The 22,709-nt window shown below is 37.7% G+C and overlaps 3 protein-coding genes across 3 annotated transcripts; all 3 read right to left on the bottom strand.

Moving 5' to 3' along the window:
* Positions 1–687: 687 nt before the first annotated feature.
* On the bottom strand, positions 688–2,775 carry LOC147515507 (peroxidase P7-like). Its single transcript, XM_086587996.1, has 4 exons — positions 2,437–2,775; positions 1,585–1,776; positions 1,286–1,451; positions 688–1,215 (listed from the first exon to the last, which is right to left on the bottom strand). Exons 1-4 carry the CDS (start codon positions 2,644–2,646, stop codon positions 824–826), a joined length of 960 nt encoding a protein of 319 aa, XP_086444122.1. The 5' UTR covers positions 2,647–2,775; the 3' UTR covers positions 688–823.
* Positions 2,776–6,133: 3,358 nt separating this feature from the next.
* LOC147515506 (ATP-dependent Clp protease ATP-binding subunit ClpA homolog CD4B, chloroplastic-like) lies at positions 6,134–14,717 on the bottom strand. Its single transcript, XM_086587981.1, has 10 exons — positions 14,463–14,717; positions 13,815–14,396; positions 13,515–13,630; positions 13,282–13,404; positions 12,999–13,184; positions 12,134–12,349; positions 10,489–10,706; positions 8,192–8,267; positions 7,906–7,995; positions 6,134–7,480 (listed from the first exon to the last, which is right to left on the bottom strand). The coding sequence occupies exons 2-10, from the start codon at positions 14,383–14,385 to the stop codon at positions 6,302–6,304; spliced, it is 2,775 nt and encodes a 924-aa protein (XP_086444107.1). The 5' UTR covers positions 14,386–14,396; positions 14,463–14,717; the 3' UTR covers positions 6,134–6,301.
* A 6,271-nt stretch (positions 14,718–20,988) lies between these two features.
* On the bottom strand, positions 20,989–21,534 carry LOC147515505 (uncharacterized). Its single transcript, XM_086592941.1, has 2 exons — positions 21,267–21,534; positions 20,989–21,146 (listed from the first exon to the last, which is right to left on the bottom strand). The coding sequence occupies exons 1-2, from the start codon at positions 21,532–21,534 to the stop codon at positions 20,989–20,991; spliced, it is 426 nt and encodes a 141-aa protein (XP_086449067.1).
* Between the last annotated feature and the right edge of the window lie 1,175 nt (positions 21,535–22,709).

Raw genomic sequence — 22,709 nt, 5'->3', positions numbered from 1 at the left:
TTGCACTGGGAAAACTCAGCTAAGCTTTCATCAAAGCCACAAACAGAACCTAACGCCAAAACGACAGCTTCATAAGGGAGGGCGAATGTTCCTTCTTCACAGCCTGATGTCTTTACAGAGATATTTCTCAGTGGAAACCTAAAACGACTTTTACTACAAGGTTCCCCTACTACAAACTAAGCTAGGGTCCTGAACAATCAACCTATTACTCTCTCTATATATATATATCAATAATTTCATAGTTTTCAGAGCAATATTGGGCTGCAAAAGAAGAAACTTCACAATTAGACTTTGACCTCGATCACTTTCCCAGCATCCATCTCGTTCACGATTTCTGGAACCTATTGGTTATGAACAACAAAACCGCGCCGTGGTTCCTTGAATACGTTTTGATTAGTGCAGGTTTTAGCGGGAGACAGAATCACTGGGTTTAGGGTCACTGAGAATTCGTAGATTTGCTTGTATTGCCCTGTGAGGCATTAGCTCCTTTCCAACCCCCACAGAATCGTTCATTATTAATTACAAATAGACAATATCAGGTCTTGTGTGAAGTACTAGCGAATCCAAGAACAAAGTTGAATAGTTTAAGACATTATAGCCACTAGAATTCACCAAAAGTCTAATTAATCAAATCCCAATTGACAGTCTAGTAAGAGAAACATAAGGTCAATGGCAGACAATATCATAGGACCTTAGGTAACTCGAAGTATATTGCAAATTTCACCTGACTACACGTACACATTTTAAAACTTGAAATGAAAAACACACACATTTAACCAAATTTATTAAGAGTACTCATTTATTAATAAGGGGAACTAAATTTTCAGTTAGTTCTCCTGCAATTCCTCCTAATCTCTCCATTGGAACCAGTTAATGGTCTGATGTCTCCCATCTTGATCATGGCTGCAACAAAATCGGCATTAAATGTGCTAGGATTGTTGCTGTAACTTCTCACTTGGAAATCAGTCGATCCACCGTTGAATAATTGCTGATCAGAGTGAAGTAGACCGCTTTGGACAATGAGATTCTTGTAGTAGTTGTTATCGAAAGTTGTAGGAGTTTGAAGGTCTAGTGGTGCTAGGTTGTTGTCTCCAGTGCCTGGAGTTCTTGGACAATTTCCTTGCCTTGTCCTTGCAAAGGTTGCAGCAATGTTGGTTTCATTGTAAATTCTGTTTCTGAAGCTTGTACACCTTGCCAGTCCTATAGTGTGTGCACCTGTTCAAGAGTGAAACCGCTTTTAGTATTTCAAAGGTGTGTATGTCTGTTTGAGATGTTGCATATATACCTGATAAGGCTACCATGTCCCTGGCAGAGAGACCTTGTGCCTGGAAACTCGAGATGAGGTTGGGAAGGTTGGAAGTTGGTGGAGGAATGTTAGTGTTAGCTGCGCTTTGACTTGCAGTTCTTGCATCCCTTCTCCCAAGCTTTACATTCCAAGTTGGTCCTCCAAGCTGCGTATAATTGTCAGGATTCAATCAAACTGTTAGAGGTACAAGTTTAGTGGCAGGGCATGTCATTAAGAAATTAAAGGTTGCTTTGGTTTATACACATGGTACACATAAGATTACACTCAAACATACTTACAATAACAACAGAGTCTCGAGCAGCAATGGTTAAGGCATCAGCGCAAGACACAACCCCTGGGCAAACCCTCTCTACTGCAGACTTTATATTATCAACCACATCAAATCCCCTTGCCGAGTTACGATTTGGAAGTGCATTCTTCTCTCCTATGAAACTTCCTATGTCGTCAAGTAGTATCGATCCATCGCATCCCTATTAGAGAAGAAAATATGAGCCTTGGAAAGAGTAGCTAGCTAGTTAGCATGTATAGATTATTAAGTTGACGTTCCACGATACGGATAGGCTGACTTGCAGAAAATCATACCATAAGAAGATGTCTGCATTAGCAAATCTGTCAATCAAGGGGAAAGTGACAAGCTCTAGAAAAGTTGTTGAAACTGACCTATGATTAATTTATTATGGCCGGAACTAAATGTGATTTAAATGATCACAGAATAAGAACACGTTTGTTACATGATATTACCTAGCTAATTTGCGCATACCTCATGCTACAGTTCAAAGAAAGTTCGAGTGTTTTGGTAAGGCCATAATTTCCATTTTAGAGATAAAGCAAATAGCTATAGCATGATGTTTTGGAAAACAAGTTCAGATGACATCATGTCATGGAAGGTCTAAATTAATGGACAGAGTTGAATGCAAGCATCAAGTGCGCTGAGCTTTTGTATGGAGTCTAGTACTATGCATGTATGACTAACATCTAACATTGCATGCAATAACTAGCTTCTAACTAAGGATTCACTACATTGGATGATCTTCAGGATTGATATCAATGTTGATAATTTCAGCCAGTGACATGACCTCCTGCTCAATGTTCCTTATCTACAATAGTACTGATGTTTTCGTAAGGCTTACATTGACAAAGCAGTCATGAAAGTGCAAGCGAAGAAGAGAAGCACCAATTCGCTTCTCCCTTGCTATAGCTGATTGAACAGCTGCCCTCACTGCACTAAAAACGTTAGGACAAGACTTAGAGTAAAAATCGGTTGAGAGTTGAGCATAAGAACTTCCTAAAAGAAGTAGAATAAACACTGTGAACAAGTTCATGGAGAAGGGAGAAGACATAGCTTTCAAGGCAATTGTTATAGTATGAGATTTGTGTGAGAAGCAAACACAAGGCAGTTTGATTTATATAGAGCCTAGAGAACTGTCTGGCACCAGGCACCGCCACTTCACCTAATCCAAAGACCAGTTGCATGGCCATTATTGAAAAGAACCATTTCACATTTATGTTTGAAAAAAAGGTGAAATTGGTAAAGCCACGTAACTATACAAATTAGTTAGCCTATGAGAAAGAGATCGACTCTTAAGACAGTACTAATTAATGAAGTAGGTACAGAGGTTTTCAAATGAAAGAAGTTTTTCAGAACAACCCTTTGAATTTGTGTACTGTACAGTTTATACAAGTGTAGAAGTTGTTTTCGGAAAATAGCCATGACAATTAAAGTGGTAGTAGACATTGTCAAAAGTTCTGACTATCTAGCATGGTCAAATGAAGTTATATATTACCTTTAGTATCACTATCTAGCAGATGATTGTGCTACATAGTTTGATTTGATTTTTTGCCAAAACAAATTATCTGGTAATCAATCAAACAGTCTCCTGATTGTGGTTTTGTACAGATCTACGTAACCTTATAAGCCTTCTTCAATAATATACGATATTAAGTAGTCCATCGTGCTTCAATTTCAATCGTCAAATTCACACGTATTAAAATGATGTTTGGCTATTCAAAACTTGCAAATCAGAGGTTTATGAACTTAATCACTGTCAGAGACCCCACAAGGTCTTAATTACTTGCCATATGAAAATCAAGAAAAAACAACAAATTAGACACAAAAATTGACTCACGGTCTATTGGTTAGCAAATTAGTAGCTGTAAGAGTGTTAGACCAATATATTCCCCAGATTGAATTGCTTTTTGATGGCTAGTTGAACCAATTAGAATATTGCAGCAAGGTCTATGAAACCTTCAAGACCTTCAACAGATTGCATTGCACACTGGCAACATATTAAAGCTCCCAAGTTTTACCACAAGACCTACACGTCGTACTGGCAATATCATTTTCACTGTTCAACTGTGGATGTCTTCTTTATTTAAGAACAATATGAGAATGGAATTATTCTTGTTGAAATTTCATTAGAGAACCTTATACTTTTGGACTGCGTGCTTTTAGTATGACAAACAGACAAAGTCATAAACATGCTTTTTTTCTGAATTGATATTGTTTAATTAAAACTGAAGATTCTATATTTTAACTTAACCGGGGGAGGTCCAGTGATGATCATATCCAAATGAAACTTCGCTTTTCAACTGCTTTAGATTCGACAAGAGTCTCCCGTTCACATTTACGATTTCCCTAATCAAGGTTTGGTTGAAATGGTGGTGGAATCTACTTGATAGGGTAGCTTGGGAAATCTGAGAATGCAACTTGCCTAAGAGTAGCTTTGTTTCCGTTCGGTTCTATATTTCTAAAGTTAATAAATGAAATCAACTTAATTGTCTTGCATATAGCATCTAGGCATGCATTTTTTTCATTGTTCTGTTATTTTCAATATTTAATAAAGTGATAGAGGTCTGCCTAATCCCCTCCCCAACTGTCTGAGTTTGCAAGGTCAAGTGAATTTCATGCATGATGGGTAATTTGCATTTTATTTAACAAAGTATTCTTTTTGACATTCTAAGCTGCGTCTCACACTCTCACTGAAACTGAAAGAGAAAATAATGCAAAGGATACAGGGACTCCTGGCCTGTATTAACAAGCAAGGAATGTAAATATGTAATGATAATTCCAGCTAAGGAACAAGATGTCACAACTTTCCATGTACAAGCTTGAATTGTACTACAAAGTACAAATCTTCAGTCAGCTTAGTTAATGGTAATTAACTACTAAACACTTATGGTAGATTAACTTACGTAAGGAAATCTAGAATGGTAGAACCAATGTCAATGGTCAAAAGCTATATTCTAATGGAAGTTGTTGTACTTCTCAATGTTTGCCATTGAAAAAGGTGTATCTCCGAAAAAATCTAAAGTCTCCTTTACACTTTGGATTGTAAAAGAAAAAACTTGGTGCCACAAAGCGTTGAACATTTCATAGAAACTTATGTTTGAGACCTGTGCTTAGTAAGTTAGTAGTCACCATCAAAAAAAAAGTTAGTAGTAGTACATATTTCTCGCTATTGTGGACTTATCTGAGGTGACAAAACGAAGAATGATATTACGCAGTCAAATTCAAGATTTATGTTGATGTTATCCCTTCAAGATTTCAGATCATTCCAACGGGGTAATGTCAAATAGTTTGGTGACAAGTTCCATTCTGTTAACTCGTAGTTTCTAGTTATTAGAGTTGGGCAATCAAATGATTGTAATCCAGAAAAAGAAAAAGACGTTTGGATTCTAGTTTATAGATCCATTGAACGATGGCTTGTATATCAATGATGCAAATTGTTATATACCTTTAGCAAAAAAACAAAAAAATGATGCAAATTGTTGCATTGCTAAATGACAATGTCACCTGGGAAAAGAGTGAACGATATTGGCAAGTTGATAGCAAACTAAATGACGCATGAAGTGGGCAGACCTTCATTTCTTGCAGAAAAACAGTGAAGGGGTGCAAACTGCTCAACAGTTAAACACCAAGAGACCACTGCAGCACTACCACAGTAGTGACAGTACCACTTGTTTCATTGTAGAGCCATCAAGTTTTTTCCCTACTACGTGCCATTACAACCCTTCTATGTAGGCAAGAAGAGTGAACTGACATTAATATGTCCATCTGATCAGGTATTATTGCCAGATTTATTGTTTTGAGGATCAATTTTAAAATATCTTGAAAAGCACTGGTGAGTAAGCTTTTGAAGAACAAAATGGAGGAAACTAGGAAAGTGTACAATCTCTCTCTAACTGTAACACTACAATAGTCTTCTCCACCAGTACAGCCATGGCCACTTTACGCTACTCTTTCCTACAACTCAAACCAATAGATTACTTGATACGACCAACCAGGCTGACCCACAAGGCTAGCTTGATAAACTCTGTTTCTAATCCTAAACCAAAGAGAGGCAGCAAATTCATTGGTTGTCAGATCAATGGTTTCCTAGGGTATTTGGCGTCGTGGGTTTCTTCTCCAGTTCAAATGACCCGAATAATAAGCTACTCAGGCATTTTACAACAAGAAGATCTCAAGATGCAACGACCCTGGACAGCCTAAACCACACAGAAAAAGGGCACCTGTGCATGATGAAGCAGGCCTTCTGCAAGGCCCATTTACTAAAAATGTTTCAACTCAGTTTTTGACTGCCTGCATGGCAACCGTTAACAAAGAAGTAACAAACTGCAAACCTGTAATGGAAATGACCCCTGTGCCATTCATGTCATTTTATACAGGAACTACACATTTTTTAGTTTTTTATTTTGGTTTCCAGAAACTACAAACATATTGACTCGATAAATAATTTCTTTCTATCAAAAGCGATAAAGACAGGTATGACCCGAGTGAGTGTGATAAATACAAAGCTCAACTCAGACACCCACTAAAACACCAAGTAGTTTCTACCGAGTATTAAAACCCATTCCCATGCAATATCAAGAACAAACAAGTACTGGTCGTAAGATGGAAGAGCAGGATTGGCTTCATACTGACATGCCTTGACGAAGAATTCAATGCTGTGCCTACAGGACATAAAATGTAATGCAAAAGACATATTACAGAAAACCTTACAGGGGTAATGCTGGAGACAATGGTTCAGTAGCACCACTGCTACCGTTTAGCACAGTCACATTCCCATCAGCATCAACATCTACGATAACTGAATCTCCCTCCTTAATCTCACCTCCAAGCATCTTCTCAGCCATACTGTCTTCCAAAAGCCTCATTATGGCCCTCCTCAATGGTCTTGCCCCATAGCTAGGGTTGTACCCTTCGTCAACAACTCTGTCCTTGAACCTCTCTGTCACCTGAAGCTCTATCTCCTTCACCCGGAGCCTCTCAAACACCTCCTTCAGCATGATTTCCGAAATTTCCTTGACCTCCAACTTTGTCAATTGCCGGAAGACAATCATCTCATCCAACCTGTTCAGGAACTCTGGTCTGAAATACTGTTTCAGCTCCTCCGTCACCAGGCTTTTTATCCGGTTGTAGCTGCTGTCCTTCTCGTCATAGTCTAGATCGAATCCAATTCTTCTACCTCCTTTCTCAATCACACTGCTACCCACATTCGATGTCATTATCAGGAGTGTGTTTTTGAAGTCTACTGTTCGGCCCTTGCTGTCTGTCAACCTTCCATCCTCCAAAATCTGAAGCATCATGTTAAAGACATCAGGATGAGCTTTCTCAATCTCGTCAAATAGCACCACCGTGTAGGGTCGACGACGAACGGCTTCTGTCAACTGACCACCCTCGGTGTAACCAACATAACCTGGTGGCGAACCAATGAGTTTGGAAACAGTATGCCTCTCCATGAATTCACTCATATCAAGTCGTATCATAGCTTCCTCGGAGCCAAAGTAGTAGGAAGCCAAAGCTTTTGCCAACTCCGACTTTCCTACACCTGTTGGACCAGAGAAAATGAAACTAGCGATTGGCCGGTTAGGGTTTTTAAGTCCAACACGGGCACGACGGATGGCACGGCTGATAGCTTTGACAGCTTCGTCCTGACCAATGACTCTATTATGGAGTTGTTCTTCCATCTTTAAGAGGCGACCGGACTCATCAGTTGAAACTTTATCAACAGGTATTCCAGTCCACGAAGAAACAATGTGTTGTATATCAACTTCTGTCACAACAGGACCTGAATCACCTGCCTCATTCTCTGCCTTGGTTTTTTCTTTGCCTTTGTCAATGAGACTCACGATCTGGTTCTTCAGATCCAATTCTTTATCCCTCAACTCCCCAGCCTGTCATGTTTTATATTGTAAGTTCACTGGATATATAAGATTAAAACTAAAAGCACGTAGCAAAGCCATATAAATTTATTTGACACTGCAATTTGGAATGCATCGACTTTTACTTCTCTTCTAATAGACCTAGCTTATAGGATTCCAGAAGAATATAATGCTATGATTTGGTACAGATTTAACTTTAAATTACATGTTCTTAGGAGTTCACACCAGATGTATATATATATATATATATATATATATATATATATATATATATATATTCCACATTAATAGTCATTAGGGATGTGAAGCTTATATAAACTTTTGCTACTTTATATGACTGAAGAAAGTCAATTATTTCTTCCATCCTTTTCCGCTTAATGAAAACTTTATATTTCTAAAACCATATTCTGGAGAGTCTAAATACGGCTGAAATGTACCTTCTCAAAGTCCTGGCCACGGGCAGCTTCATTTTTCTCTTTTGTGATCTGCCTGAGCTCTTTTTCAAGCTCTCGGGCTTCCTCAGGGAGCTGCAAAGAATGAGTATATAAGGTGTAATGACAAAAAAAAACCTGATTATAATAGTGAAATAACAAGTACCCAATTAGTTGGGGAAAAAAACGATTAGTAATAGCACCCAATCCACATCCTAGAGTTGACTCCAACCTTCAACAATTATTAATTTAGCCACTTCACTGAACAAAGTAACAGGAAAGCAGATCGCACCTGCGCATCACGAAGTCGAACTCGGGAACCAGCCTCATCAATCAAATCAATTGCTTTGTCAGGAAGGAAGCGGTCACTGGTACAAGTGGAGTCATCAAACAAGACAGTGTGAGTAATCACTACCAGGCTGTTTGCCTATTTAAGGAGAAAATTTGAAATAAAATGTTCCACCAGTGATATTTGATTAAGGGCAGCCAAAAATTTCATATATAAGAATATAACATGATATTCGTTAATTATTGTAAGCAATATAAGATGCTTTGAGAAAAGAAGAATTTGAAGGAGATGTAGAACACATTTGTATCAAATCAAGGCATGCCAACTTATTTAGGTAAATGCAAAGGGATTGATAAGTTTACATGCTCAACAGAGTCTAAGCAGATTCTTACACAGCTCATCAATAAATGCAACCACAACCCCTACAGAATAATCTCTCAGCCATAGTTATCCCAAACTGGAAGAAATTGTGAAGGACTCTGTACCAAAATTTTGTCCATAATATTACCAGATAATCAGCACATGCCAGAATAACATTGTTGAAAACTCTGGTATTCCTTGTACCGAAACTCCAAAATATCTAAATACTCGGCAAAAATTTCTGCTATGCTCTCGACGATTCACATGGAATACTACTCTCATGCAGAGATAATGTCTCCAACTGAGCCTTGTGAGTCGTGACCAACAAAAAAAATGATGCATATAGGAGGCATGGAATCCTTCAAAGGTTAACTATTTTGCTTACATTCAGAAGGGAACCACAAAGAAGGAAATAAAAAATACTGACCTATTGGAAAATAAAACAAAAGGAAATAACATTTATTAACTTTTAAAAAAATGAAGAGCATACAACAAATACTTCCAACAGTAAAAAAAAAGCAGTACAACAAGTCATGCTTCTATAGACACTACTTATACATGAAAGTTTAGACAGTACGTTCCATGAATCATCAAACAGGATACATTCAATTGTACTTTGAACCTATGATGCACAAATACGGGTATGGAGACGGATACGGCAACACTGGTTCAGGGTACGACAAGACCCTTTCTAAAATTTAGGATACAGGTATGTCTTTGGGTACAGCTCACATATACTTATATTATTATTTTTAGTACTAATAGAGATGGAGCAAACTCGTCAAAATTAATTAAATCCAGGGAAGGCCCATCAAAACTATTTATGCTGAATGAGTTTGGGAGGATCTGACCAAAATCCCCTTTAGTGAGTCTACTAAGAAGACCAAAACTAGTGAAGTCCACTGAAAGGCTAGGGATACCCATTCTGAGGCAGTTGAAAGGAAATCTCTCTCCTCTCAACAATTTGGGGTTTATTTTGGGAGGTATTTTTGGGATTATCGGAATATATATTTTGTATTTCTGGAAGGAAAAGTTTAATGAGTATCAAGCCATATCGATGGAGTATCCTGTACCCGTATCCGTATCGTAGCCTGTGGATACGGGTGCAATGGCATAACTGCCCTATCCGTGCATCATAGCTTTGAACATGTTTAGGTCTATCAAAACTCAAAAGTATTCAAGACTTTAGTAATAAACTACCAGGTTAAAAAATATTGGTTGCTGCAACTTTCTTTAAGGGTGAGTAAAAGAACTAAGTGAATTACAGCTAAGCTCAATTAATTTTTTTAACTATATTCTGAATCCTTAAATTGCCATCAGAAACAGAAAACCCAAGGTTATAGCATCTTAGCCACAAGGCGCTCTGTCTCTGATAGGCTTGAGGCGAGCCTCAGAGGCGCTTGATGCTTAAACCCCAATCAATCCTCAATAGCCAATATATATATATATATATATAACCAATTTCTCATATGAATAAGGCTATTTTGTCTATTAAACAAAGATCAAGGGTGGTTGCGGGGATAAAAGTTATATTAATAAAAACAAAAACAAAAACAAAAAAAAAGGGATAAACAATAGGTTTTTAGGATCTTGGATTTTACTCTGCCATTGAAACTTAAGCCTCAGTGCCTTAATATCCTAAAAGGCTTAAGGCAAGCCTCAAGGCGTAAGCCTCAATGTGTCAAAATTATGAAAAATCATTTGAGATAAGCGAACGACAGCTAAGTTAGACTTTTTTTTTTTCTAATTTTCTAAGCAAAAGCAAAATTACAACTATCTTCTCTTAAAGAAGCTTGACTTAATAGTTAATTCTTACAACTGATCAATTAAGAAATAGGAATAGTTCCAAAACATGGTCAATTGTTGGAAGTGAATAAAGTGATATCGCGTCTTAGATATCAACAACCAAATAAAACTGAGGGCCACGTAACATGACTCACCTGATATACTGATATGACAAATGTGCAGCAGCCTCCAGAGCTTCATCTGTATAACGGAGTTTGTGGTGAATTTCATACCGCTCACGAAGACCTTTAAGAATTTGTACGGTTTCATCAACAGTTGGTTCAGGCACCTTTACAGGTTGGAACCGCCTTTCCAAAGCTGGATCCTTCTCAATGTGCTTCCTATATTCATCAAGTGTTGTAGCCCCAATGCACTGCACCAATGAACCAGTACAATACTAAGATGTAAATATATTATATCTTCCATCACACAGGCTACAATGACTTAGAAAGACTTACAATTATGCAAAATCTCCAATACAGTTATGTAACAACAAAATTCAGGACTAGCAACGATCCACAATTGGCGTAAGAGAAAGAAATTGTTTTATCCCAAAAAACAAATTATCTAGACACAAACAACCAATAGAAAATAATACAGAGCCGTAAAAAATGGCAGGGATAATGTCTATAACGACTACTTGAAGATAATAAAATAATTCAAGTACTGTGTTGAAGCATGGTTAGCCACTGACTATAATTGGAATCATATCTTCCTAACATGATTGAGTTTTCTTTTTTTATCAACAAGATAAAAATATCTACAAGATAACAAAAAAGAAGAAGCGCAAACTACGAAAAAACTGTAAATAAACATGGAAAGTACGCAATCATATAGCACATTCCGACTTCATAGACCTTATAATACTTGTTGAAAAAGAGAAACCTCTATCTACTAAAAGTCTAACACATTTCTTGTACCAATCCCAAACGCCATATTCAATCAAACAACACAGGTAATGAAAAAACAAAAACAAATTGCAAGATTGCAACCGACAAAACATTTATGTTTAAGAAAATATGAAGAAGAAAAATCTCGCGTGGTGTTAGTAAAATAGGCAAAAATATGTGGTATCAAACAACCACAGATTAAGATGATAACGAATTTCAAGCCCAAAAATTCTCAAAGCTTCAAAGTTTTGCTTCAGTTTGATGAGAACCGACTAAAGCATGCATGCAATGAGATCATTATAAATAAGAAACCATTCTATGATACCAAAGCCAAACCAGCAATAATTACAGTTCGAGATTGGAATGTTCTCTACAACCGCTTCGATTCTTAGGCCGATATTGCCTTAATGGGTAACAGATATATGTCACATTTCTAGTACAAGTTTATAGGTTCTACCCTAACGCACCACCTCTATTATTTAACTCAAACATTTAAATTACACCACTTGACTTGAAGCACCATATTCGAGTAAACTCTAATGTGAATAATATGAAAATGATGAAAATTTTCTGTTAAACAGAAAGAAGATCATCCACATTTCTTTCCTTATGCAAGCACACCCACACACATAACCTACCTTAATTTAGGAAGTCATCGTGGAATACATAATTCAGAATAAAATAAAGAAATAGGCAAAAGTAAAAATAAGGAAGAAAAACAGATACTGTTCTACACATCCACCTGTTTTTTTGTTTTTTTTTCATTTTCAATAATCAGTGAGACAATTTTATTAGGTTTTAAGAAAATGGCAATAATCAGTGAGACAATTTGATCTGATTTTAAGACAATAGCTAGTCGTCTTGTCCTAGGGAACATCAGGATTGCATGCATAGAGAGAAGCTGAGTTACCTGCAGTTCTCCTCTAGCAAGGGCTGGCTTCAAGATGTTTGCAGCATCAATGGCACCTTCAGCAGCACCTGCTCCGATTAAAGTGTGGACCTCATCAATGAAAAGTATTATCTCATCACTTTGTTTGATTTCTTCCATCAGTTTCTTCAATCTTTCTTCAAACTCTCCCCGATATTTTGTACCAGCAACAAGAAGACCCATATCAAGGGTAATTACCTGAATTGTGCCAAAAAACTTTCTTACGTCAAGATAGGAAAAAGTACTGTCATAGCAAAGTTCTGTATATTTAATTATTGAGCATGAAAGAAGATGGGGGCCATCCACTTAAAGATTCCAGCCACTCCAGGTGCCAACCAAATCAAAAATTAATTTCATTTTTTATGTATAAGGAACCACGAGTCTTGTGCCCCCACAGGAATATAGCACTCTGAAGGCTGAAAGGGGAATTGTGGTTGTACTGAAAGAGTCACCGCAACTCCAAAGGAAGAAGAATTGGAACACAAACCAATGAACCTACATTCCTTCCATCCCCCAAAATTATTTATTATTATTATTATTATGTTTCTTGGATAAATGGGCATTTTATACATCCCCTTCATTTCCAATGTTTCAGTACTACTTGAATAATTCACTCGGTGTGTGAAAATTGTCTCTTTTATTTTAACTTGTATCGATACTCTTGATATGTGCCACTTTAGTTACTCTGTGCCTCTTCACATTATCAATCACTCATAGATGAGTCAGTACTCATGTTTGTCAGGGACCCCAACCAATATCTAATTACTACTAATTTCTTTTAAAACTTCTAGCACAACCATCAATGTTTAGAACTTATGTTACAACATATCACAATTCAGTACATCACCTTCTTTCCCTCAATAGTTTCTGGCACATCACCATTTGCAATCCTCTGAGCAAGACCTTCTGCAATTGCTGTTTTTCCCACACCAGGTTCTCCAATTAGGCACGGATTGTTCTTTGTCCGCCTACCTAGAATTTGTGTCACACGTTCTATTTGTGGCTGCCTTCCAACAACTGGATCCAGTTTACCCTGGAAGATCAAAAGCCACATGCTGAGGAAATAGACTCATAAAAACATTGCATTGTATACAAACACGAGGTCTGGAGAAGAAAATGAATCGAAGTACCTCCTCTGCCAACTTTGTCAAATTTGTCCCATATTCTTCTAGTGTAGGCATCTTATTACCACTGGTCCCTCCCCCAACTCCAGCGCCAACAGCTTCTGTGCTCTCACCCACCATACGGATAACCTACACCAATAAAATTGAAGTTCTTTTAAGCTCTACTTGCCAGGAGAACATCAGTTCTTGGATATATTATGGTGCCCGCCAAACAATGCAAAGACCAAAAAAAAACATACCTGTGTCCTAATGTTATTTGGATCAGCGCCTAGGTTCTCAAGAGTCCGGGCTGCTACACCTTCGCCCTCACGAAGCAATCCTAGTAGCAAATGCTCTGAACCAATGTAGTTATGGCCTGAAATTGTGGGAAAATGTCAATATCACCCTTTTCGAAAGGAAAATAAAATCATATAGAAAATAATGGATTCCTGCTTCCTCACTACATAAAATTGTATACCCGCAATGCATTCAAAAGAATGGAGTAAGTATATATATATATGTTAAAAGAAAACTTAATATAAAAAAACTTAAAAATATACCAAGTTGACGGGCTTCCTCAAGCGAGAGCTCCAATACACGCTTAGCACGAGGAGTAAATGGAATCTCCACAGCAACAAAACCACTTCCCCTACCAATAATCTTCTCAACCTCAACACGAGCATCCTTCAAATTAATCCCCATAGTTTTAAGCACCTTAGCAGCAATACCAGTCCCCTCACCAATAAGTCCCAACAAAATCTGTTCCGTACCAACAAAATTATGTCCCAACCGTCTGGCTTCCTCTTGGGCAAGCATAATAACTTTAATAGCCTTCTCCGTAAACCTCTCAAACATAGCTCTAGCTACACACCTACTACCCCTACCACGAGGTAGCCTCATCGAAATTTCAACCTTAGAGTGGAAATCAATACCGGAATTCACCAATGTATCTAATGCATTGGTGCCTCTCAAACCGGTGAAACCTCGATATCCAATACTAATTAAAGATAATGATTTGAATCCTAAACGAGGTGTAGGAACATTACATCTCAGCTGAAATGTTTGTTTTTTATTCTTTGAAGATTTTCCACTGTAAATTGCTGTGGGGAAACTTGTTGTCGTCGTAGCCATAGTCACAAAACCTGCAAAAATAAACAGTTTTTATTCAAACCAAAAAAAAAGGTCAACCAAAAAATAAAAGTCCACACCTTTGGTTGTTGGGTCTTGAACCAATCAGAAAAATCTAAGCTATGGAATCAGTTAAGAGCGGCTAGCGGTGGGTTAGAATATATATATATATATATATATATATAGGTGGGACGTGGGGGCTTTTGTAGGGGAAAGAGTAGAGCGGCAGTGATAGAATGGGATGGGGAGTGTGGATACTGGATAGGATAGATAGGAACAATTAGAATTCCTCCTCTCTTTTTTGTCGTGTCGATAGTTATTTTCTTGGTTTTGTTAATTTTTAGTTTCAGGATTTATGTACCTATCATTTTCGATGGCTATTAGCTGTGACTGTGATGTTTCTTTTGAGCCACGAAATGCACGCATGTATTAATGAATTGGATTAGTAGGGTAATAATATCGGGCTGGATTCTAGGATATATGTATACAGGTATTGCAACAAAGTCAATCAAATAGAACACTTTAGTGGTGTTCGGTTCTCACATTCGGTCTTAGTACTTGGAGATAGTTCGTTTAGTCACGAACCAACTTGTGAAACACTGCGTCCGCTGGCTTCTTGTCATTCCTGTTCTTCCATATGAAGTTGACCGAAGCACAAAATAATACCTTATATATCTCACCCACTTTTGGTATTTTACACAATCTCAATAAAGATTTCCATTTCCTATTTGCATTACTATTATCTGTATAGATGCCCAGCAGTCTTTTTACTCTGGAGAAGAAATCTTTAGAGTATTGGCACTCAAATAATAGGTGAGCAGAGATTCCCTACTGGAGGAACAAAGATAGCATGGCGACTGTGTGAAAATTTTCTTGCGGACTAACCTGTCTTGTGTGGGCATACTGTTCGAAAATAGCTGCCAAGTGGTGAAGGAATGTCGTGGCACCACCCATCGTCCCCACACCATTTTACACTATCTTCTCTTCTCTCGCTCAGGAGACAAAGCTACATAAGCACTGCTGGAGGTAAAATTTCCACTCTGATGAGGTGTCCAGACTACGAAGTCAGTGTTAAGGTGCTGATTTATCTCCACTGCCAATATTCTTCCCTTCAATGCATGAGATTGTATCCCTTGTACTTCATCATTCCAACTTCCATCAGTCATGAGAACACTCACTTTAGAGTTTAGGGGAAAATTTCACGCAGCCATAGCTTCGACGTCTTGGATCAACGGAGATTGAGAACACCATATGTCATGCCATAGGAGAGTGTTTTCCCCATTTGCTATCGAATACTTGATAAACTTCTTTTCCACCACTCTAGTGTTCAACACATTCCTCCAAGTCCACAAGCAGTCTTTTGATATACTCATGAACTAGAAAAATTTGTCCTTAATATGCTGCTTCCAAGTCTAATCAACTCAAATGGTATCCTCTCTTGTCACCAGTTTGAAAATTAATCCACAATATGCTCCTATATTCCACCTTTGTAGATTCATAACTCCCAAGCCACCCTCATCCTTGGGGAGACAAACTGTACTCCAACATGCTTGGTGATTGCCTTTCTTCATGGTCGTACCAGTCCATATGAATTGTGCACATATCTTTTCCACTTGTTCAAGAACAGTTACTGAGAGAATAAAGGTTCTCGGCCAATAAGTGTGGAAAAAAAGAATAACTGAGTTGATCAACTGCAATCTACCTGCATGAGAGAGTAACTTTGATTTCCAGTTTGTAATCTTCTTCGTGATCTTCTCGACAAGAGGTTGGCACTCTCTTATTCTCAATATGGCTGAAATGAGTGATAGGCCTAAGTATCTCACTGGAGGTTTCACAAGTTCCACCCCCAAGATATTTGCCAAAGCTAGAGCATCTTGATAATTTAACCCCCCGGCTAATAAAGATGTTTTGTGCTTGTTGATATTCAACCCCGACGCTTCTCTGAAAGTTTTTAAGCACTCTTTAACAGCATTCACATAGGCACAATCTCCCTTACAAAACAAGAAGACATCATCCGCAAATGCTAGATGTCACAGTCTCACTCTGTTACATTTTGAATGAAGAGAGATGGTTTTGTTGTTGATGTTATGCATTATAATCGAGCTAAGAATTTCCATCACTAAAACAAACAGATAGGGTGATAAAGGATCTCCTTGCCGTATACCTCTCTTGCTTGCAAAATAATCTTCTGGGGCACTATTAATCATGACGGAGAAAGAAGGGGTTGCAATACACATCTCTATCCATTTAGCCATTGAAGGAGGAAAGTGAAAAACCTGGATCATAGCTAAGATAGCATCCCAGCTCACTGTATCATACACTTTCCTGATATCTAATTTGATTGAGCATCTAGGAGTGTCATGCTTCCTATCATACCCCTAGAGAAGTTCATGTGAAAGCAAAATGTTATCCTGTATGGATCTGTCAGGAATAAAAGCTGATTGATTAGCCTGCACAATGTCATTAATGACTAGCTTTATTCTATTCGCTACAACCTTAGAGATGTATTTATATATGGTATTACACATGGCTATAGGTCTAAAGTCTTCAACTTTTGAGGGGTTGTTAACTTTGGGAATGAGACATATAAAGGTAGCATCGACACCTCTAGGAAATCTACAAAATTTAAATGCATTAAGGATAGCACATGTAAAATTGCCACCAACTCTTGAAAAAGAACGGAGTGTAACCATTTAGCCCAGGAGCTGCATTCTCTTTCATCCCAAAAAGAGCTTCTTTAATTTCTGTAGGAGTAATATCAGAGTCTAGAAGAAGATTCATGGCAGGTGAGATGATAACTTTAACCTGAAGATTGTTGAAGAACTCCATACCACATATTTCCCCTACCTCAGACCCCAAAATCTTAGTATAGTAGCCCACAAACGATTGTATAACCTCAGCCTGCCCAGTTACTATATCCCCATCTGCATTCTGTATGCACCATATGCCATTCTTAGCTTTTTTTTTCCTCTAATGATTTAAAGAAATACACCGTGCATTTGTCTCCATCTCTATAAATCATCTTGTTTACTCTTGATTTTAGCTGCTTCTATTCTTGCCAAGTCACTATATTTATGAAAAGCTTCCTTTTCCTTTTGTCCAACCACCAAATCCCAAGGTGTGGCTTGCAATTGCCGTTGCACATCATACAACATTTCCCTAGCTTGCTCAACTCTACCATGAATATCTGAGAACTGAGCTCTAGCCCAAGGTTTAACTCTGGCCTTCAAAAGTTTTAGTTTTTGCATGAGGACGTACGTGGGCTTCAATGAGGTTTAGAAGTTACCTTTCAAACCGTACTTACACGCTGTTTGAGGAGAAGGCGACGTCGGTTGGCGCATGATATGAGAATTAGGCCCAACTTTTCGAGCTTTATCCTGTTTTAAATTACAATAAAGGTCCACTTAAAAAGCCCACAAGTTGGGTTTTTGATAATTAAACAATTTTGCCTTCTGATAAACATGCTTAATTGTACATTTATTGATTTTCTTGATTAATTAAGTCTGAGGTCCACAGTCCGAAGTCCGAAGTCCAAAGACCAAAGTCCCAAGTCCAAAATCCGTATAGTCGTACGTTTTAGTCAAGTTACCTTACTCACGTGGGTTTGGTAGGATAGGTCGAGTAAGGGATCATCCAAACCCTAGGGCTTGGAAAAGGTTTACAACTGGAATTACAACCTTTGGTGAGTAGCATTTTAGGTTTTTTAGTTGGTTTTAATTAAATTAACGGTAATGCAAATAATGTAAATTACTATGGTGATTTATATGTAGGTCAACAAGATAGAGAAACAGGGAAAGGATTAATCATACTCATGCAAGAATCATTTTTTCAACAGTTTATATTACCACATCACTACATCTCTAATTCGTCTCGTGTTCGGAGACGACGTCGAGTATTGATCCCTAGCGCATGCCCACATCTCTGAGCCTCATCGCACTAGCATAAGGAATTGAACTAATATTTCATCTCTGGAATATCATTTCAGCTCCTGGCTCGATTCCACATCAGCTGGACAAATTGGAGAGTCATCGACACCATAGAGTCGCTAGCGGAGACATTTTGGTCACAAGACGAGGCGATGCTCGAGCATCAAGACTCCAAATTTATGCGCGATCTCATCATTTGGGACCGGATGTCTAATCTATGCCTAATTCCTAAGTAGTGATTCTAGAATATTAAAGAGTCAATCCGAATTCTCTCATTAAGCAAAGATAACCCACTCCCCCGAGGGGATGCTTCATGGTCATTAAAAGAATAATAAAACTTGATGTATACATTAAGTAAATAAATGTAGGACATGAATTAAACTAGAAAAGAAATGACTATTATTAAGGGTAAAATGACTTACAGTATTTAAGCTGCTGGAATGAAAATGACAGAGTTTAAGTGCTGGAATGAAACTACAGAGGTTAAAATAAAACTAATGTATAACTAAAGCATAGAATGCTGAAGGAGAATATCTGAAGACCCCCCTTACATATATATAGGCTGATGTCTCGTGAAGGATTAATTGGCTTTTGTTTGTTTGCTAATTGAAACGTTCAAAACTTTGAAAATCAAAGTTTTGTCTTTACCTATTTGTATTGTCTTTTACCTTATTAAGGTTTAGATCCTTTTAGTTAATTTCAATTCAAACCACCGCTTTGAATTGGTACGTGTCTTCTCCCATTGCAAGGTGGCACTAAATTGTGACCATCACTTGCCACCTCCATATCCTGACTCGTCATGCCTTTTGGGCCTGCAGAGTGGGTCCACTTCGTATGTCCAGTGGCGGCGCCGATTTTGGCATTTTACAACTTTACGTCTTTTAAAGTTTGCATGCTCGGTCAGCTCTGGCGGTTCACTAGCCAACGCGTCGGCACCAGATTTATCGGATGTGAGCTTGAGGAAGTTTGTCGCTTCTTTATATGTGGACCCGCTCGCGACTTGTTTTGTTCTTTTGGAAACCCGGCTCTAGTCGGGGGCTTTGTTGGGCTTCATTTGGGGTTGAGTGGGAAACTTCAAATATTCCGGTATTCCCGTGCCGATGCATGTTTTATCAAGTATATTCATTTTAAATCGTAAACCTGCAAAAGTACGAAAATATAATTATTACATGATTATTAAACACATAATTGACCAAAATGCTATGTCTCTCGGGGTTTAATATTACAGTTTTGGGTGCTTATCACCTTCAATGGCCCAAAACTTAAAACTAAACTAATACTATAATAATCTAATAGATTAACTAGTTTAGATTGATTATCTAGATTAACTAGAGTTAAATGGACTTAGAGTGTTGATTGCCAAGTTGATTCAAAGTGTGCGAGCGATGATTCACGACTTGCCTCGCACACTTGAACTTTCCAAGACAATGAAAACTCTAATCTCTTGGTAAGTTTACAACTTCAACCAAGTTTCAACTTATGTTCATCCACAAAAATCAATAAAAAACCATTTTTTTTTTCATTTTTCTTTTTAGCTCTACTGATTTATACTACTTTATTACAAAATCTGGGTATGCAGTTTAGGTAAACATCTCAAAACAACTGGAATTGGAAAAATCAGTCTTTGGTGTCTTTGGCGATGGGCCCACAAGAGTTCCGGCTAGAAGGCGCGATCGATGATCTCCCGCAGGTTTGGTGAACTTTCGTCGGTTTTAGATCCCACGCCTTCTTGACTCTTCAAGATATGTTGATCCCGAACCTTGATTTGCAAAAAAGTCAGTCAGTAATAAAAAAACAACGAAAAAATATAAAAATAATAAATGGAAAAGTGAGAATGTTGCTTCCTCCTTAGATGCTCAACCAAGCACTCGTGCTCCTTCAATCCATGACGACGACACCATTTGAAGTTAGTTGTCTAGTGATGAGTCTTCAAAATATTAGAAGTGAGGTTTACCATAAATTGTTTGGAGTTGAATGATTGGGAGTTTAGAAGAAGGAAGGTAGTTTCTTTTTAGAATTTGTTTAGTTTCTAATGAATGAAGAACAAAAAAGAACTTGTTTAATGAAATATGTAAATACAAACATTAAAGTAATAAGAAGATTGATTGATTGAATAACAAACAAATAACAAGATTGAAATGAAAAGAAAATGAAGAGCAATAAAATAAAAGACTTGAAAATATAAAAGACTAGAAATTAAATCCTACATGACACTAGATTAAGTCTAGGTGCATTCTCTCTCTCTAACTTTTGGATTATATACCCCTACTTTATACCTTTTACTTATTTTCCCTTCTCCATTACAATTGAGACACCTCACACTTTACTTTATGCTTTTGCTTTTGCTTTTTGATTTCTTCTTGATCAAGATAGATTTTGGAAAATGCCATATTTTGAGATAAAGACCTCCATCTCTAGTCTTCTAAGTTGAGGGCTTTGACTTTTGACTTTGACATTTAACTTTGACTTTTTCAGCACTTTTTCATAACAGCTTCTGATCTTCATAATAAGCGTGATTAAGGCTCTTTTTGGTGTTAAGATGCAGCTTTTATGATAAGTGGTTTGAATTTCTCTGTAACCTGAAAAAGACAATAAAAGTTATGCGTTGTCTGGTTATTAAACGTAATAAGAGCTGTAATACAGTAGTATAAGAGTAATAAATTGCACATTTGAGAGTTGATCAATGCCCAGGGTCATTCTCAACTGAGTCGAACGAATAGAACATTTTTTCCTCACCCAGGAACATTTGAACAACTATATCGTTTAACTCATCAACACAGTCATTTCTTAGGGTCAGTAACGCCCTATGAGCTATGTAGTCTTTATCATGAGCATTATCTACAAGTGTAGGAAAAACATTAGATATTAAGTGAAACAGAGAATGCTCACTTTACCATGGAATAAGAATGTCATCTAGGACTTTGACCATATCGTCAAGTATGCAAGGCTCGTTGCCACCGCCTATGCGTAATAGCATATCTGAAAAATAGGGATCAGTCCTTGCACGAATGTTTTCTCTCAGATGAATCACTTTGACACTATTCCATATATCAGTTTTTGTTATGCATACATTGACCTTCTCAGTAATAGTTCTATGAGGAACAACAGGGAGGACTTGTCGAAAGTCTCCTCCCAATACAAAAATCTTTCCACCAAAAGGCAAGTCGGAGCCGATTAAATCTTTCAGTGTTCTGTCCAGTGCTTCAAATGCATGGTGGTGTGTCATCGTTGCCTCGTCCCAAATAATGAGACTTGACTAACATAGCAATTCAGCAAGAGGGGTTCGCTTGCCTATTCGATAGGTGGACTTTGCACCTGTGGGCAGAGGTATTTTAAACCTCGAATGTGCAGTGCGACCCCCAAGAAGCATGATAGTTGCAAGACCTAAAGTAGACGTTGCAATGGAAATGTGGTCTATGTTTCTAAAGTAAGCTAGAATAGAACGATACAAAAACGTTTTATCAGTACCACCTGGACCATCGATGAAGTAAACAGAACTTTTGCAATGATCGATCAACTGAGTGTACTATTTTATTGAAGGCATACATTTGGTCATTGTTCAACATACTAACAGATGATAGATCGTCTTTGAGGTATGACGATGTATCTTTCTTCAGCAATCATACTGAAGATTAGAATGATCATCACAGTCTTTAGAAATTGCCTGCAAATCATAGTTTGACAACTTTTTTTCATTTTCAGACAAAGATATTTTTATTTCCATAAGCAAACGATTAATCGCAATCTTTGTGTTACTTGTGGAAGAATAGTCCTTTAACATATACGGGTAAAATTCATTCCATAGCTCACGAACACCCACAGGATTGCAGAAAACCAATATAGAACTAAACAGTTTTCTCAAGGCTGATGGCATATGTATTGGTGCTGCTTCCCGCACTCGCGTATTGAATCATCCTGTTTTAGAAGTCCCTGTAGTTCAGCAGCTTCTTTAAATGTTGAGCATGTTCGTGAGCCAACAGTTTTAAGGTCTTCGAAAGAAGTAGGTCCTCTGACATGATTAAGAAGAATGCTTAAGAAGTACCTCTCACTAGCTATCAGATGGATGTACAGCGCGCAGTATACCAATCACCTTGACATTGTTCCCCCTTTTGCGCCAACGCTTATCCGACTTATTCCATGTATAATGCTCAGGGAACTCCTTGTATAAATATTGTCTTGCCTCAAGGTCAATTGTATTTGTATGAAAGAATTCAGTTAACATTGTTCGGGATGTATGTTCATCTGCAATCAAATGTCTGACATCCTGTTTTTCCGAGAAGATAACTTGATGCATATTAGGCTAAGTCCAATAGTTTGGTGCGCCATCCCACCAAACCACAATAGCATAGTGTATAGAGTTAGTGGGTTAGCATTTCCCAAACCAATGGTTTTTTTACAACT

Source organism: Coptis chinensis, chromosome 2 (assembly GCF_015680905.1).
Source record: "Coptis chinensis isolate HL-2020 chromosome 2, ASM1568090v1, whole genome shotgun sequence".
NCBI classification, from domain to species: domain Eukaryota; kingdom Viridiplantae; phylum Streptophyta; class Magnoliopsida; order Ranunculales; family Ranunculaceae; genus Coptis; species Coptis chinensis.
The sequence above is the reverse complement of the archived record's forward strand: the minus strand, read 5'-3'. Positions and strand labels throughout refer to the sequence as shown.

Coding starts and splice junctions, on each gene's coding strand:
- LOC147515507 (XM_086587996.1), bottom strand. CDS start 2,646: ATGTCTTCTCCCTTCTCCATGAACTTGTTCACAGTGTTTATTCTACTT. Junction 1,452..1,584: donor CTCGAGACTCTGTTGTTATT/GTAAGTATGTTT, acceptor AATTATACGCAG/CTTGGAGGACCAACTTGGAA. Junction 1,216..1,285: donor GGACATGGTAGCCTTATCAG/GTATATATGCAA, acceptor ACTCTTGAACAG/GTGCACACACTATAGGACTG.
- LOC147515506 (XM_086587981.1), bottom strand. CDS start 14,385: ATGGCTACGACGACAACAAGTTTCCCCACAGCAATTTACAGTGGAAAA. Junction 8,268..10,488: donor TTGTCATATCAGTATATCAG/GTGAGTCATGTT, acceptor CACTTGTACCAG/TGACCGCTTCCTTCCTGACA. Junction 7,481..7,905: donor GTGGCCAGGACTTTGAGAAG/GTACATTTCAGC, acceptor AAAACATGACAG/GCTGGGGAGTTGAGGGATAA.
- LOC147515505 (XM_086592941.1), bottom strand. CDS start 21,534: ATGACACACCACCATGCATTTGAAGCACTGGACAGAACACTGAAAGAT. Junction 21,147..21,266: donor TATGCTATTACGCATAGGCG/GTGGCAACGAGC, acceptor CTACACTTGTAG/ATAATGCTCATGATAAAGAC.